We start from the raw sequence: 14,335 nt of genomic DNA, 5'->3' as shown, positions 1-14,335 counted from the left end.
GGGATGAATGCAGTCTCTCCTAATCAGACCAGGTCTTCCCCAGACAGTCCTCCAATTATCTACAAAGCCCACATCATTTGCTGGACACCACCTCGACAGCCAGCGGCGGAATGAAGACATGCGGCTAAACATATCATCACTGGTCAGGTTTGGCAGAGGCCCAGAGAAAACTACGGAATCTGACATTGTCTTTGCATATGTATACACCAACTCAACATTAACTTTAGTGACTTCCAATTGGTGTAATTGGGAGTTGTTACCGCCAACGTGAATAACAATCTTACTGTATTTACGTTTATCCTTAGCCAGCAGTTTTATAATAGGATTCAGCGTTGCCCACTCTGGCCCCTGGAATACATTTGACTATGGTTTCCCGGCTAACAGCAGCTACCTCTGGTCGGTCCGCACCAGCTACTGGGGGCTGGATAAGTACAGTAGTTAATGACTTGAGTTCCCATGGTGCGGAACCGCGTGTCCAATTCACTAAGCCTTGCGTCCAATGCTACAAATAAACTACATTTATTACATGTACCATTATCCCTAAAGGAGGCAGAGGAATAGCTAAACATTTGACACACCGAGCAGGAGAGAGCAGGAGAGTGAGAGGGAGAGAGACAAGCCATTGCTAGCTGCTAAGCTAAAGAACGGTAGCTAGCAAAACTCAAAAGCATGTAAACTGTGGGATTAGCGAGAAAGTCATTAAAAGAAGGACAGCGCTATGAGTGCTTGAGAACGAAAATTAACTCTGATGAGCTAGAGCAGCAAATATACGCTACTAGTAACACACAAACACCGGTAACCGGAAATGAGACAATACGCTTACCGCCGCATGTCAGCACGTCATGAATTCTCTGAATATGGCAGACCCAGCGGGCGAAGGTTCCCTTGGTCCATGCCGTTTCTGCTGACCCGCATCCTCCAGGGTTGAAGAGGCTCCGTCGGCAGGTCAGAAACAGCTGTCAGACTAGGAACAACAGGCCGGATCCACCAACCTCTAAAATCTGGTGAGTGACGGACAGCAGGAAGAGGATAACATCCACCCAAAGAGAGTGCTTGGCAATCATAAACAAGTAAAGCAGAGACATCTCGACGACATACACAGAAAAACAAAGCAGCAGCAAACAATACGCTGAGCAGACGAGGCAGACGATTTGTTACTCTTGGAAATAACGTGTTGTAACAATCACAAGGCTTAGTGATAACGTTACAAAAACATAAAGGTCAAAAGAAATAACTCTTCAGTTTAATACTGATGCATTAAAAAGAACTTGCTTGGAAAAAGGTTAAATTGTGAATGGACTTTAGGTGAGGAAAAGAAAACTTACGTTTTAAGAAAAGGTAAAATAAAACAACCATTGAGCTCAAAGGTGAGGATCAGCCTGGAGCTGATATGTCGGTGAAACTGGTTTTGTCAGCTTGCCAAAGGAGGAGGAGTTTCAGGTGTGGAGGAAGGCTTTCACGCCAAAAACTCTGTTCCTTTGTTAGAAACTTTTACCACGGCTCTTCATGTTTTTCTGACTCTAGTGAATTTCATTTAAGTTTTATGCGCAAAATATCACATACTCAAATATCACTATGACCATACAATCATGATTTGAGACATAAAAATACAATACATAGTGGTTAGAAAACATTCAGCAGACCATTCAACCAGTTACCAGAGACTCTTACTATGAAAACACAGATTTTTAACACTGCTAATAAGTGGCATAAGGTTAAACTATACAGTTTGCTTTACATAATACAGTATAATAGCTACAATCTTATACAGATTCATAATGGCGATGGTTGCAGAGACTGTTGTCTGTTGGTCATTAGGTGGCAATGCTCTCACCTGGTAAACAAGAGGTTAACTCCGTGAATTAATAACTTGCTCATTTCATGTTCAAAGCAAGGATATCACAGTTATGTCACTTAGGAATGTATTTTCAACTTTTATGATAGGTGTGTGGCAAACCTTATCTCAGATCACATCAATGGGTGAGGGAAGAAATAGTGTGTTTCTTTGCGTGTGTGTGTGTGTGTGTGTGTGTGTGTGTGTGTGTGTGTGTGTGTGTGTGTGTGTGTGTGTGTGAGACAGGTAAGGGAGGAGAAGATGATGTTTTTAGTCCTCCTCTAGTTAGACTAATCCAGAGAATCAATTTATTATCTTTAAATGTTTCAGTTGCTCCATTAGCATGATAAGACATGACTGGGGTGGAAAGTTGTGGTCTTGTCTGGCAAGTATCCAAATTGACACCTTTACTGTTTGAGAGGGGAAGAAGTCATTTTGCATATCCTGAAGTCTGAACACAGTTTATTCAAACCTCCCCCCATGGAATTCCACCAGATTGTAAACGGTGCTGCTGTGTATTTGTGAATGTGGGGAGACAGTCACCCCCCCGTTCTCACTACAACATAGTCTACATGTGAGAGGTTAATTAATATTTAGAAGGTTGTTTATGGTTATTATTTTGGTATTTCCTTTAGTTAACTGTTTGATTTTGTTTATAAGGGACCCACTTTATTTATTTATTTTTTTGTATAATTAAATTTAATTCTATTAGTCTGCTTTCTAGGCTGCAGTGTTCATAATTTAGTATTTTATGCAGTATTGATGTTTGTAAAAGTGCTGCACGGCTTGCCTTGCCTTTGAATATGTCTAGCAAGTTTTGAAGCAGAAGTAGTAGAAGAACAATTGCTTTTCTGTGGTTATTCATTGCAGTTTGTAGTATTTTTTCAGCAGCAGAGAAAACATGCTGGCGGACTATAGAGAAAGAGCATATGTTCCTTTGTTTTTGTTGCAAAGAGGAGAAATAAATCACTACAAGTTAAACCACGTACCAGTGTCTGCCTGAGTCTCTGGCTACAACATACACATAGTATTGTGGGCGGAGTCAAATGTTTGACTCAACCCACATTGAGCGACACCCTGAATTGCACACAGCAGTGAGGGGTACTTGAATGTGTTTCTACCTGTTCTGAATGGCCCCACTAGAAGGCGGGGCCAAAAGCCTGCCATCACAAAGAGTGACAGGAGGTGATGAATGGTACAAGCAGAGATTAGAATGTCAAGATGTCAGGTTGTGACTAATGATTTGCTTATATGCTGAATGTAGAGCACTTTGTTGTGTATTTGGACTGTAAGCAGTCGACATGGATGAAAACTGAACATTTTAGGAGATTGATGGTCTGATGATTATTTTGTTTTTTCCCCCTCTTTTACCCCGGGATGGTAAACAATTGAAAAACACATTTTATATAAACAGATCTGATGTGGAAAGAATCTCATTCACAAATGAAAATGTGTTCAATAACAGTGTTTTTTGGTTAAATAAACATCTTTTTTTGTGCATAAGAGATGATAATTAAGTGATACATTTATTACAGTGCTCTTAGATGATGAAACAAGACGCACTTTTAATCTCTCTCTGTGTTTAACTTTGTTCTGCACCAGCCTTAATGTTAATCTGATGGCATTCAGTTAAGACTTTTGTCTGTTGGAAGTGTTACGGAAATGTTACAGGTCTGATCAAGATCTAGTGAGATTGCAGATGTGACTTTTACGTAAAAGTGACTTGGACACTTATTCAGACATGGGACCAAAATTTAAAATTGCCATCACATAATGAGGTGCATGTCTAAAAGGGTCCTCTTGACTCATACATGAGAGGAAATAAGAGTCAGCCATTGCTGGTAAGTCAACATCCTTTAAAGCACAATGAAATGGTTCATATGTCCTGCTTATGAAATCCAGCTGCAGGAGAATATTTTGAAAAATAAAAACTGAAAAGTCAGTTAAGAATAGAACTGAGGCAAGAATGGGCAAAAATCTTATTTTTAAAATACCTTTTGCAGTTGTTTCAGTACTTTTTATATTCAAATGACTTAAATGGACTCATGGTATTCTGCCTCATAACCAGCAGATTTTTGATGTTCTCTCCATTCTTCACCTTCATCAGCATCAGCATGATCTTAGCTGTCCTTGTTGTACTATACTGTAAAAGATCATACAGGATTTTAGTGGCATCAACTAATCTTTTATCTTTAACTTAATGTAAATGTATGTTTTATTGTTTTAAAGTCAATTCAACTTAAATGTCTAGTTTTCATTTTCAGACCGTTTCAGAACTTACGAACATTATTTCTTCTGAATTTAGGTATTTTGACTGATGAATGATATAAATTTAATTAATGTACTGCTGAGAGTTTCTAAAGAAACATAATCAGAATATTGGTAGACTTCCCAGCATGCATAGCTTGAGAGTTAAACCTCTACAGATTCTTTTTTGTAGTATGAAGAAAACATGCGCGATTGAAACTTGCTGTGTATTGGTTCTTAATATTGAATTCTGTCCCTACACCCAGACAAATACAATTTTACAGACGGACAACACCTTCAGGAAGGCACAGGAAAAACAAACAGTCTGACAGAATGGCAGGACGGCAAAATGAAACACGCATGACGATATATGTTGCTATGGTGATGTCGGCTACACAAAGTTAATAGCTAGCCAGATAGCTTGCTAAGCTAATATAGCATAGCATACTTTCTATATTACCTGGTATTTCCACCCAGCTCTGTGCTGATCACCTAATTTTACCATCTCATCCACTAAAATGATGTCGGTTTGCCGTCTACCGTCTCCCTGAATTCATGTGAATGCAGCAAGGATTGAAACAGAAATAGAAAAGCAGAACTTCTTCTGTTATATTTCCAGCAGATTAGATGCTTCACAGCGGGCGGAACCACTTTGCGCATGTCAAAAAAGTTATTTTCTGATTAAATGCTTTGGGGCATGTAAACGCAGATCTTAACGGATCACTTTATTTGGCGTCCAAGTAAACATTTAAGTTGGAATATTTAATATTATAATATATAATATTGTCCATCTAACCACAGCTGCTGTGACTAAACAGTTAATATCTTAAGTTTATTGAATTTATTTTCTCAAGTTCAGTGAACTTAATTCAGCTGGTTTTACATTTTCAGAAGCCCACTTTGATCTAATTATTTAAGTTTAGTTCAGTTAACTCACATTTTTAAGGCATCAGGGAAATTTGAACTAGCTTAAAATGTTTTACAGTGTACATCAAACGGCTCTATTTTCAAGAACCACGCTGCACAGCGCAGATAGCTCTGGGACTAGTAAGAATACATCATATATTATAGGTAGGCATGTTAGACTGGCATCGGCTGGTGCTATTTTAAAGTAGGCACCATCAGTCTCCAGTCCAATCGGTAGCCACCACCTGCATCTCAACACACTTGGAAACGCACAGTACAGTGAACAGCACAACATTCAGTCAGGGAGGGAAAACAGCTCCGAAAATACACAGTCACACTCCTATACAAATGACTCAAGGCCGTAACATAGAAATTGTGTCAGTAATGGCCAATCACATTCACTACTTTAATCCCCTTAAAGGTATGGTCACATTATGTTTCCATTCAATGAAATTTACCCACACTCGCCCAAAGAAAGACGTCATGTCACATTTCTAATGCGGGTAATCGGAGCGATCACAGACTAAGGTGGTGTTTAAGAACAACGCTATAATTGCAGTCTGGTAGACTCATAATTTTCTAAAAATAGTGATAAAATGCGCTAGAATAATAACTTCTCCATTTACAAACACGGTGCAGCAGTGTCTCTATTGGTCAAAGGTGAACTCTGACAACTCTGCCAGAGCCGGCTGGAGATCGGAGCAAAACAGGAAACGCACGCTTGAATTTGTCTGTTCTGTGCTTCAATAGAAGTGGATGGGAGACAGAGCAAATATTCGTATACTGGAAATGTAACATGACAGTGCCTTTAAGCACAGGGCTTTCCACTTCATGATGCACTGACAGTGGTGGAAATAAGTACATTTACTCAAGTACTGTGCTTAAGTTACTTACTAATTACTTTGTAGATTCAGATTAATAATACAAAATATAATCAACAAATAAATTATGATGTATTATTATGGATAAAGATAAATTAAAGTGATGTACACATTAATGCATAAATAATTATAATCAAATTATGTAATATACATTATTCGTGAAAAGTTTCAAATATGAATACAGCAGCTCAGATGTCCTGCCAAGAGCAGATGTTGTCTCTTTTTAAGTTGAATTCACTTTTTTGGTCATGTTGAAGATCTGATGGTCATTGTGTTTTCTGTGCGTAATAGTCTGCAATTTTATTTGTCATCATAATGATCCATACATTAACTATCAGCGGTTGATTGCCATGCAGTGCCACATATAAAATGAAAGTATAACTAAATATACAACCTAGTTTTTTGCATGTTTGTGCTTGTGAAATTATTTTTAAGGTTTAATCTCCAGGTGATACTTTGGCCATGTGCGCAGTTGTTGCTCCTGGTTATACCTGCTGTTTTGGATAGAAACACCTGGGAGGATTGGTAGGAACTGATGGTCCTGAGAGAGTTATTAATGGAGAGAGAAGTTTTTATTGACCTTAGATTTTTCATGGAACTGTGTGAATTGTTTTCAATAATTCATGATTGCTTGGGTATTAGCCAAATTTACAAAACTTGAAAATGAAAGAAGCCTTGATTTATTTAGCTATTACAATTTTTAAAAAGTGTGTAGTTTTGGTTGGAAACTATAACAAAATCAAGGAGTGAATTTTTAATAATGACTTTTTGATATTTTCAAAACACTGAGCCACCTCAAACATCATGTGTTTTTTATTCCTGACTCATTACATGTTCATTTTCCAGCCCCTTCTTTAGAGTTGACTTAACTCTCATCTTGTTACACACAGAAGGACTCGGTGGCGTTCAACGTGTGGGACATCGGTGGTCAAGCCAGCATGTCCACAGTGAACCAGTGTTTCTTCACAGATAAGGCCCTGTATGTGGTGATCTGGAACCTGGCTCTGGGAGAGGAGGCTGTGGCCAACCTGCAGACATGGCTGCTTAACATAGAGGTGAAATGTAGCTCTCACACACGCACACTTCTGCAGACCTACTGAGAACCTGGTTCGAGCTGTACTATAGTGTGAGTGGGTCAGAAAGTGAAGGGTGTGACTGTGAGAACCAGACAGTTGTCAGTGCTGAGCAAAGAGATAGTGTTTGGGTTTCCAGTGGGAAGGAGGAGTAATCTGATTTAAAGGAAAGTCATTTGGTTGTCAGACAACATAAACCAACTACAGTCCAATGGATGTCATTTAATGGAAGCATGATGACGTGGAAGATGTTGACAGCTTGCATCATTTTCAATTCAATTCAATTTTATTTATATAGCGCCAATTCATAACAGAAGTTATCTCATTGCACTTTTCCTATAGAGCAGGTCTAGACCGTACTCTTTTTAATATAAATTACAGAGACCCAACAAATCCCACCATGAGCATGCATTTGGCAACAGTGGCAAGAAAAAACTTCCTTTAAGAGGGCAGAAACCTTGGACAGAACCAGACTCAATGGTGGGCGGCCATCCACCGCTGTCGTGGTAGGTTTTGAGAGAGAGAGAGAGAGAGAGAGAGAGTTTGGAGAGAGAGAGAGGGAGGGAGACGGGGGGTTTAGAGAGAGAGGTTTATAGATAGAGAGAGAGAGAGGAGAGAGAGAGGTTATGAAAGAGAGAGAGAGAGATTTTGGGGGAGGGGTTGGGGGAGAGGGAGGCACAATGCAAATACCACCTAGAATTTTTAAAATAGTAGTAATTTAATTGTAGTGGTAATATTAATAAATTAATAATAGGAATCACAGGTATAGGAATAATAATGACAGTATTAGTAATAGAGCCAATAATAACAACTGTAGTAGCAGTTTTTGAGCAGGAACACGGGGGCAGCAAGTGGCCCACAACCACAGACCAGTCTCTGCAGCTCTGGAGGCAGAAATACCTGCTGAAAGCGACAGAAGGAGAGAGGAGAGAAACGAGAAAGCACAAAACTACGGGAGAGAGAAGATGTCGAGTTAGTAACATGCATTTATGGGATAAAAATGCATACAGATGGAGAGGGAGAGAGGAAAGAGGTGCATCAAGTCTAGGCCTATAGCAGCATAATTAAGGGATGGTTCAGGGCTCACCCAAGCCAGCCCTAAGTATAAGCTTTATCAAAGAGGAAAGTCTTAAGCCTACTCTTAAATGTGGAGATGGTGTCTGCCTCCTGAACCAAAACTGGGATCTGATTCCACAGGAGACGAGCTTGATAACTGAAGGCTCTGGCTCCCATTCTACTTTTGGAGACTCTAGGAACCACAAGTAACCCTGTATTCTAGGAGCACAGTGTTTTAGTCGGGTAATACGGTATTATGAGCTCTTTAAGATATGATGGTGCCAGACCATTAAGAGCTTTGTAGGTGAGGAGAAGGATTTTAAATTCTATTCTGGATTTTACAGGGAGCCAGTGCAGAGAAGCTAATATTGGAGAAATATGATCTCTTTTCCTAGTTCTTGTCAGTACACGTGCCGCAGCATTCTGGATCAACTGGAGAGAACAAATGCACTAGTTTTTCGGCATAATTTTGAGAAAGGATGTGCCTGATTTTTGCAATGTTGCATAGGTGAAAGAAGGCAGTCCTTGAAGTTTCTTTCATGTGGGAGTTAAAGGATAAATCCTGATCAAAGATAACTCAAAGAGTCTCCTTACGGTGCTGCTGGAGGCCAGGGCAATGCCATCTAGAGTAACTATATCTTTAGATAATGTGTCTCGAATAGGCCAAGTGCAATAACTTCAGTTTTGTAACAGTTTAACATCAGAAACTTGCAGGTCATCCAGGTCTTTGTGTCCTTAAGGCATAATTGAAGTTTAGCTAACTGGTTAGTTTCATCTGGCTTGATCGATAGATATAATTGGGTATCATCTGCAGAACAATGAAAGTTTATGGAGTGTTTCCTAATAATATTGCCTAGAGGAAGCATTTATAAGGTGAACAGAATCGGTCTAAGCACAGAACCTTGTGGAACTCCACACCACATACACCCACAAGTGTGTACATATACCCGTTGTCGCGGGTATGTACACAATTACACTGATAACAAATGTACAGAGTCCTACTACTACTTCATTTTTTCCCTCACCCAAAAACCCATATCCCTCCCCTCCTCCCTTCCACCCTCTCTGCCACTGTCCCCCTCTTCTCTTTGCACTGTCTCCCTCAAGGTTACCCAGCATCTAACAAACAAACAAATTAACACAACTTTTACTTTTATTATACTAATTAAAAGGCACAGTTCTGTACAATACTTTTTACTGTTTCCACTGTTAGAAGTTTGATAAATATGGGTTTAGGCTCCTGTTTATGGAATGTGTTTAACAAATTTTAATCAGTGTCAATCAGATATCAGCCCCTGATTTGATTCTCTATGTAGGCACTAATGCTAAAAACTGTAAGTTGTTGATTGACACATCTAACCAATTGCATATGTTGGCTAAAACATGATTTGTTTTTTGACACATTTGTTGAGTTTTCAACTGCAACTCATGGTCTTCATCAATATAAGTGCACTAGTTGTCATGTTACCAAAGTTCCATACTTAGGTCATATGATGACCCAACCATCTCCATGATAAGTGACAAATCTCACTCTGCTGAGGAAGACAATGAGAAGCGGTGGAAAAATCTACACATTGGTTGGAGTTAATATTATTTTTCTGTGTACGTCAAACAACTCTTTCCAACATTAAGAATAAACTTGCATGCTAATTTTTTGTTTTGTTTTTCATCAGGCTAATGCACTTTTTGTGTTAATTGATATGCAAAGCTGACTGTCCAATTTACAAATGAAATGTGTATTTTTGCTTTTTTTTTTTCTCTTTAATACACATTCAATAAACATGTTAGTTCCTGTGTGTATAGGCGCGAGCGCCCAACTCTGCAGTGGTGGTTGTGGGAACACATTTGGATCTCATCGACACCAAGTTTCGCACTGAGAGACTGGCTACGCTGAGAGCTTATATTCTGGCTCTTTGCCGATCCCCGTCAGGGGCTCGAGCCACCGGCTACCCTGACATCACCTGGAAACACCTGCAGTAAGCACACATTTTACATTTTATTGTTTGTTTATTTACATTGATAATAAGCTCTGTTTGCGTATGCTTCATGCAAGTGTGTGTCTTGGTAATCAGTGAAGTGTCCTGTAAGACCCTGGAGGGTTTGGATGTGCTGAAGAAGCTGATCTACCAGGTGGCTCTCTCCATGAAAGACAACAGCAGCACAGCCTGTGGCAGTAAACTGCTGGGCAGACTGGTGAGTGAGTGTGGCTGGTGATGCTCTACATTGTGTATCTGTGTAGAGAAAGCTTCACAGTTTGGACCAACAGAGAGAAACTGTTTGCTTACTGAATACATACAGTAGTACATGCATACAGTATGTCACTATTGTTGTATCTCCAAAATTGAAACATTTTATAGCTGTAATATTCACTATATAATTACAAGAATTTAGAATTGTAGTAATTCTGCCTTTTTGTCAACAAAAACTCAGCAGAATTTCAGTGGATTTTACTCTGTAGGATGGATTCAGATTCATAAAACATGAGCATAATGCGGAATACTGTATGCAGAATGCATTCAGTATTTGTGTGTGTAATGAAATTTTCATTTTATATGTATGTATATGTATCTACAGTGGTGTGAAAAAGTGTTTGCCCCCTTCCTGATTTCTTATTTTTTTGCATGTTTGTCACACTTAAATGTTTCAGATCATCAAACTAATATATTAGTCAAAGATAACACAAGTAAACGCAAAAAGCAGTTTTTAAATGAAGGTTGTTATTATTAAAGGAAAACAAAATCCAAACCTACATAGCCCTGTGTGAAAACGTGATTGGCCCTCCTATTAAAACATAACTGTGGTTTATCACACCTGAGTTAAATTTCTCTAGCCACACCCAGGCCTGATTACTGCCACACCTGTTCTCAATCAAGAAATCACTTAAATTGGACCTGCCTGACAAAGTGAAGTAGACTAAAAGATCTTCAAAAGCTAGACATTATGCCAAGATCCAAAAAAATTCAGGAAAAAATGAGAAAGAAAGTAATTGAGATCTATCAGACTGGAAAAGGTTATAAAGCCATTTCTAAAGCTTTTTTAAAATTGAAAATTACACCAAAAGCGCAGCGACGACTCATCCAAGAGGTCACAAAAGACCCCACAACATCCAAAGAACTGCAGGCCTGATTTGCCTCAGTTAAGGTCAGTGTTCATGACTCCACCATAAGAAAGAGACTGGGCAAAAATGGCCTGCATGGCAGAGTTCCAAGACAAAAATCACTGCTGAGCAAAAAGAACATTAAGGCTCGTCTCATTTTTACCAGAAAACATCTTGATGATCCCCAAGACTTTTGGGAAAGTACTCTGTGGACTGACGAGACTTTTGGAAGGTGTGTGTCCCATTACATCTGGCGTAAAAGTAACACCGCATTTCAGAAAAAGAACATCACACCAACAGTAAAATATGGTGGTGGTAGTGTGATGGTCTGGGGCTGTTTTGCTGCTTCAGGACCTGGAAGACTTGCTGTGATAAATGGAACCATGAATTCTGCTGTCTACCAAAAACTCCTGAAGGAGAATGTTCGGCCATCTGTTTGTGACCTCAAGCTGAAGCGAACTCGGGTTCTGCAGCAGGACAATGATCCAAAACACACCAGCAAGTCCACCTCAGAATGGCTGAAGAAGAACAAAATGAAGACTTTGGAGTGGCCTAGTCAAAGTCCTGACCTGAATCCTATCGAGATGCTGTGGCATGAAGTTTAAAAATTCTGCAAAGATGAGTGGGCCAAAATTCCTCCACAGCGCTGTAAAAGACTCATTGCAAGTTATTGCAAACACTTGATTGCAGTTGTTGCTGCTAAGGGTGGCCCAATCAGTTATTAGGTTTAGGGGGCAGTCACTTTTTTACACAGGGCCATGTAGGTTTGGATTTTGTTTTCCCTTAATAATAACAACCTTCATTTAAAAACTGCTTTTTGTGTTTACTTGTGTTATCTTTGACTAATATTTAAATTAGTTTGATGATCTGAAACATTTAAGTGTGACAAACATGCAAAAAAATAAGAAATCAGGAAGGGGGCAAACACTTTTTCACACCACTATATATGTACAGTATATATACAGTATATATATTAGGGGTAACACAAAACGGTACACAAAATTCGGTTCAGTATGTACTTTTAGTTTTAGTTTTAGGGTCACAGTTCAGAAACATTTATAATTGAAATGGATTGATGAATCGAAATTTCTTTAACAACTTAAGATCATTGAAATCTTTTGGGATGATTGACCCGGTGGTTTTGTCAAAAAATAGGATTTTATAAAATTCAGAAAAAACTGGCAAAATGTGACAGTTTTAGAACAGAAGACCAGATGCAGATGACTTGAGTGATTATAATGACAAAAGAAGTTTGACTCTAGGCCAAGCCATTTTTGAGATAATTGTGAAAACGTAAACTTAATTATTACAGCAACTGTGTCATTATATGTGCCTGAGTAGTGGGTGGAATTTGCAATCCACCTGTCAATTATTGTGTTTCTAGGTCTGACGGTTTTTGCTGGACAAACACTTTTTAGCAGAGAAAAATAATTTTCACAGGGTCACAATAGGCAATTTTTAACTTGATATGACCTCTATGACACATCACATGCATGAATTGCCACATTTTGGGGAAGTAGGACTTGACCACCTGGGAATTTGAACCCTAGACCTTTGTATCCCCAGAGAAGGTGACTTACTGACTACACCGCTGGGGAGAGATGGCTTCCACACAACTTGAGGCAATGACATCACATGTGCAAAACTGGGGTATTTTTGTTAATTTAGGGGTCCAAGCAGCAAAGCTGCTGGAGCCCTATTGTTGTTGTTCTCAATATTAGGGGTCCAAGCCCGAATGGTCTTCTACTCTAAAAAGGTCAAATTTTGTGACTTTTCCTGAATACAATTTTCTCGACCATATCATAGACCGTTGGGCTATTTGTCCCGAAACTTTGGCAGGATCAGCTACAGACTTCGCTAATCTAAAGTTATCAAGGAAATTTAGATATGTTAATCCGTTTTGAAATTAAACATTTTTAGACCTGTGTCTGTGTAAAGTTTTACATAAACGCTCATAAATCAAAATTAGCTTAAGCTATTGTTACTCAAACTTGGTGCACATGTTCGGATGCTAGATCCGAGCTTTGTTAAGCAGTCCTGGAATATTCTGTCATTAGGGCGCGCCATAAATGTGAAAAGTTTATATCTCGAATTCAGTTTGCACGATCTAGGGTCATGAGTCATTTGATGCTTAAAATTTAATAACGATTGATTAAAGTGGGCTTGGATTATTACAACAAATGTAAATTTCTAGACATTTCACATTCCAAACTTCAAAAAAATCGAAACAAATCACCCGTCCTAGAGAGCTGAAATGTTTTCAGCACATCCACTGATGTCACTGTGACAAAAGTTTGCCTCACTGCCGCCTATGGTCAATTTATAAGTCTTTCACTCTATATTTTTCAGGATATGCAAAATCAGTTAACAATTGTATCTCCACATGTATTAATTCATATACTGGCAAAAGTGACACAGACATTCTCTAGATGGTAGATAGAGTGTTTCAAATGGTGTTCAGATCGGTCAAACGGTGAGTTTGCAATGACATTCAATCTTGCTGTAATTTGTACTGTATGCACAACATTTTCTTTTTTTCCTCAGTGTTGGATCACACATCACCAAAATATTTGACAATACACCCGAAACCAGTGATTTTTTTTTTTTTTTCAGAATTTTATTACCAACATTTTAAGCGTTTGAAGTTCAAACAGAAAAAAATACCCCAGTCTGGGGTATGTGATGTCATTGCCTCAACTTGTGAGACGGTGTATGGAGACCATGTCTCCTCAATGGTGCACTCAGTAAGTCACCTTCTCTGGGGATACAAAGGTCCAGGGCTCAAATCCCCAGGCAGCCAAGTCCTACTTGCCAATAATGTGGCAATTGATGCATGTTTCTTTTTTCAAGAGTTCATTGAGGTCATATTAAGTTGAAGATTGCCTATTGTGACCCCGTGAAAATTTCTTGTCATTATTTTTCTCTGCTAAAGAGTGTGCAAAATTTCGTGGCAATCTGCCACTTGGTGGTGCTTTTGTTGCAAAATCATGAAATACACTAAAATGATTCTGATGGAATGTTTTCCAATCTCTGTGCTGCTCTCAAGCTGCAAATTGCACCGTGCCGGGTGCGACTTGCTTGGACCCTGTTAGAACCTGCCTGCAGGTCTAGATAAACTTAAAACAGTCAAAATATTGTTCAAAAAATTCTGAAAAAAATCACACATTATTTTGCTGGTTTCGGGTGTAGGCCTATTGTCAAATACTTTGGTGAAGTTTGACAAACATTTGGTGAAATAGAA

The 14,335-nt window shown here is 38.9% G+C and overlaps 1 protein-coding gene across 7 annotated transcripts in view; it reads left to right on the top strand.

Annotated features, from left to right (window-relative positions):
- The window catches only part of lrrk1 (leucine-rich repeat kinase 1), a 161,972-nt gene that overhangs the window by 74,687 nt on the left and 72,950 nt on the right, over nt 1-14,335 (top strand). For 5 of the 7 annotated variants that reach the window (XM_044189476.1, XM_044189457.1, XM_044189467.1 and 2 more), the window contains 3 exons: nt 6,759-6,923; nt 9,801-9,973; nt 10,070-10,190. In XM_044189476.1, the coding sequence (XP_044045411.1) occupies nt 6,759-6,923; nt 9,801-9,973; nt 10,070-10,190 (459 nt within the window). The remainder of the gene's footprint in view (nt 1-6,758; nt 6,924-9,800; nt 9,974-10,069; nt 10,191-14,335) is intronic. The other 2 variants (XM_044189486.1, XM_044189499.1) reach the window with 2 other exon arrangements.

The sequence above is a fragment of the Siniperca chuatsi genome, linkage group LG1 (assembly GCF_020085105.1).
Source record: "Siniperca chuatsi isolate FFG_IHB_CAS linkage group LG1, ASM2008510v1, whole genome shotgun sequence".
NCBI classification, from domain to species: domain Eukaryota; kingdom Metazoa; phylum Chordata; class Actinopteri; order Centrarchiformes; family Sinipercidae; genus Siniperca; species Siniperca chuatsi.
Note: the sequence above shows the minus strand (reverse complement) of the source record. Positions and strands in the feature narration are given on the sequence as shown.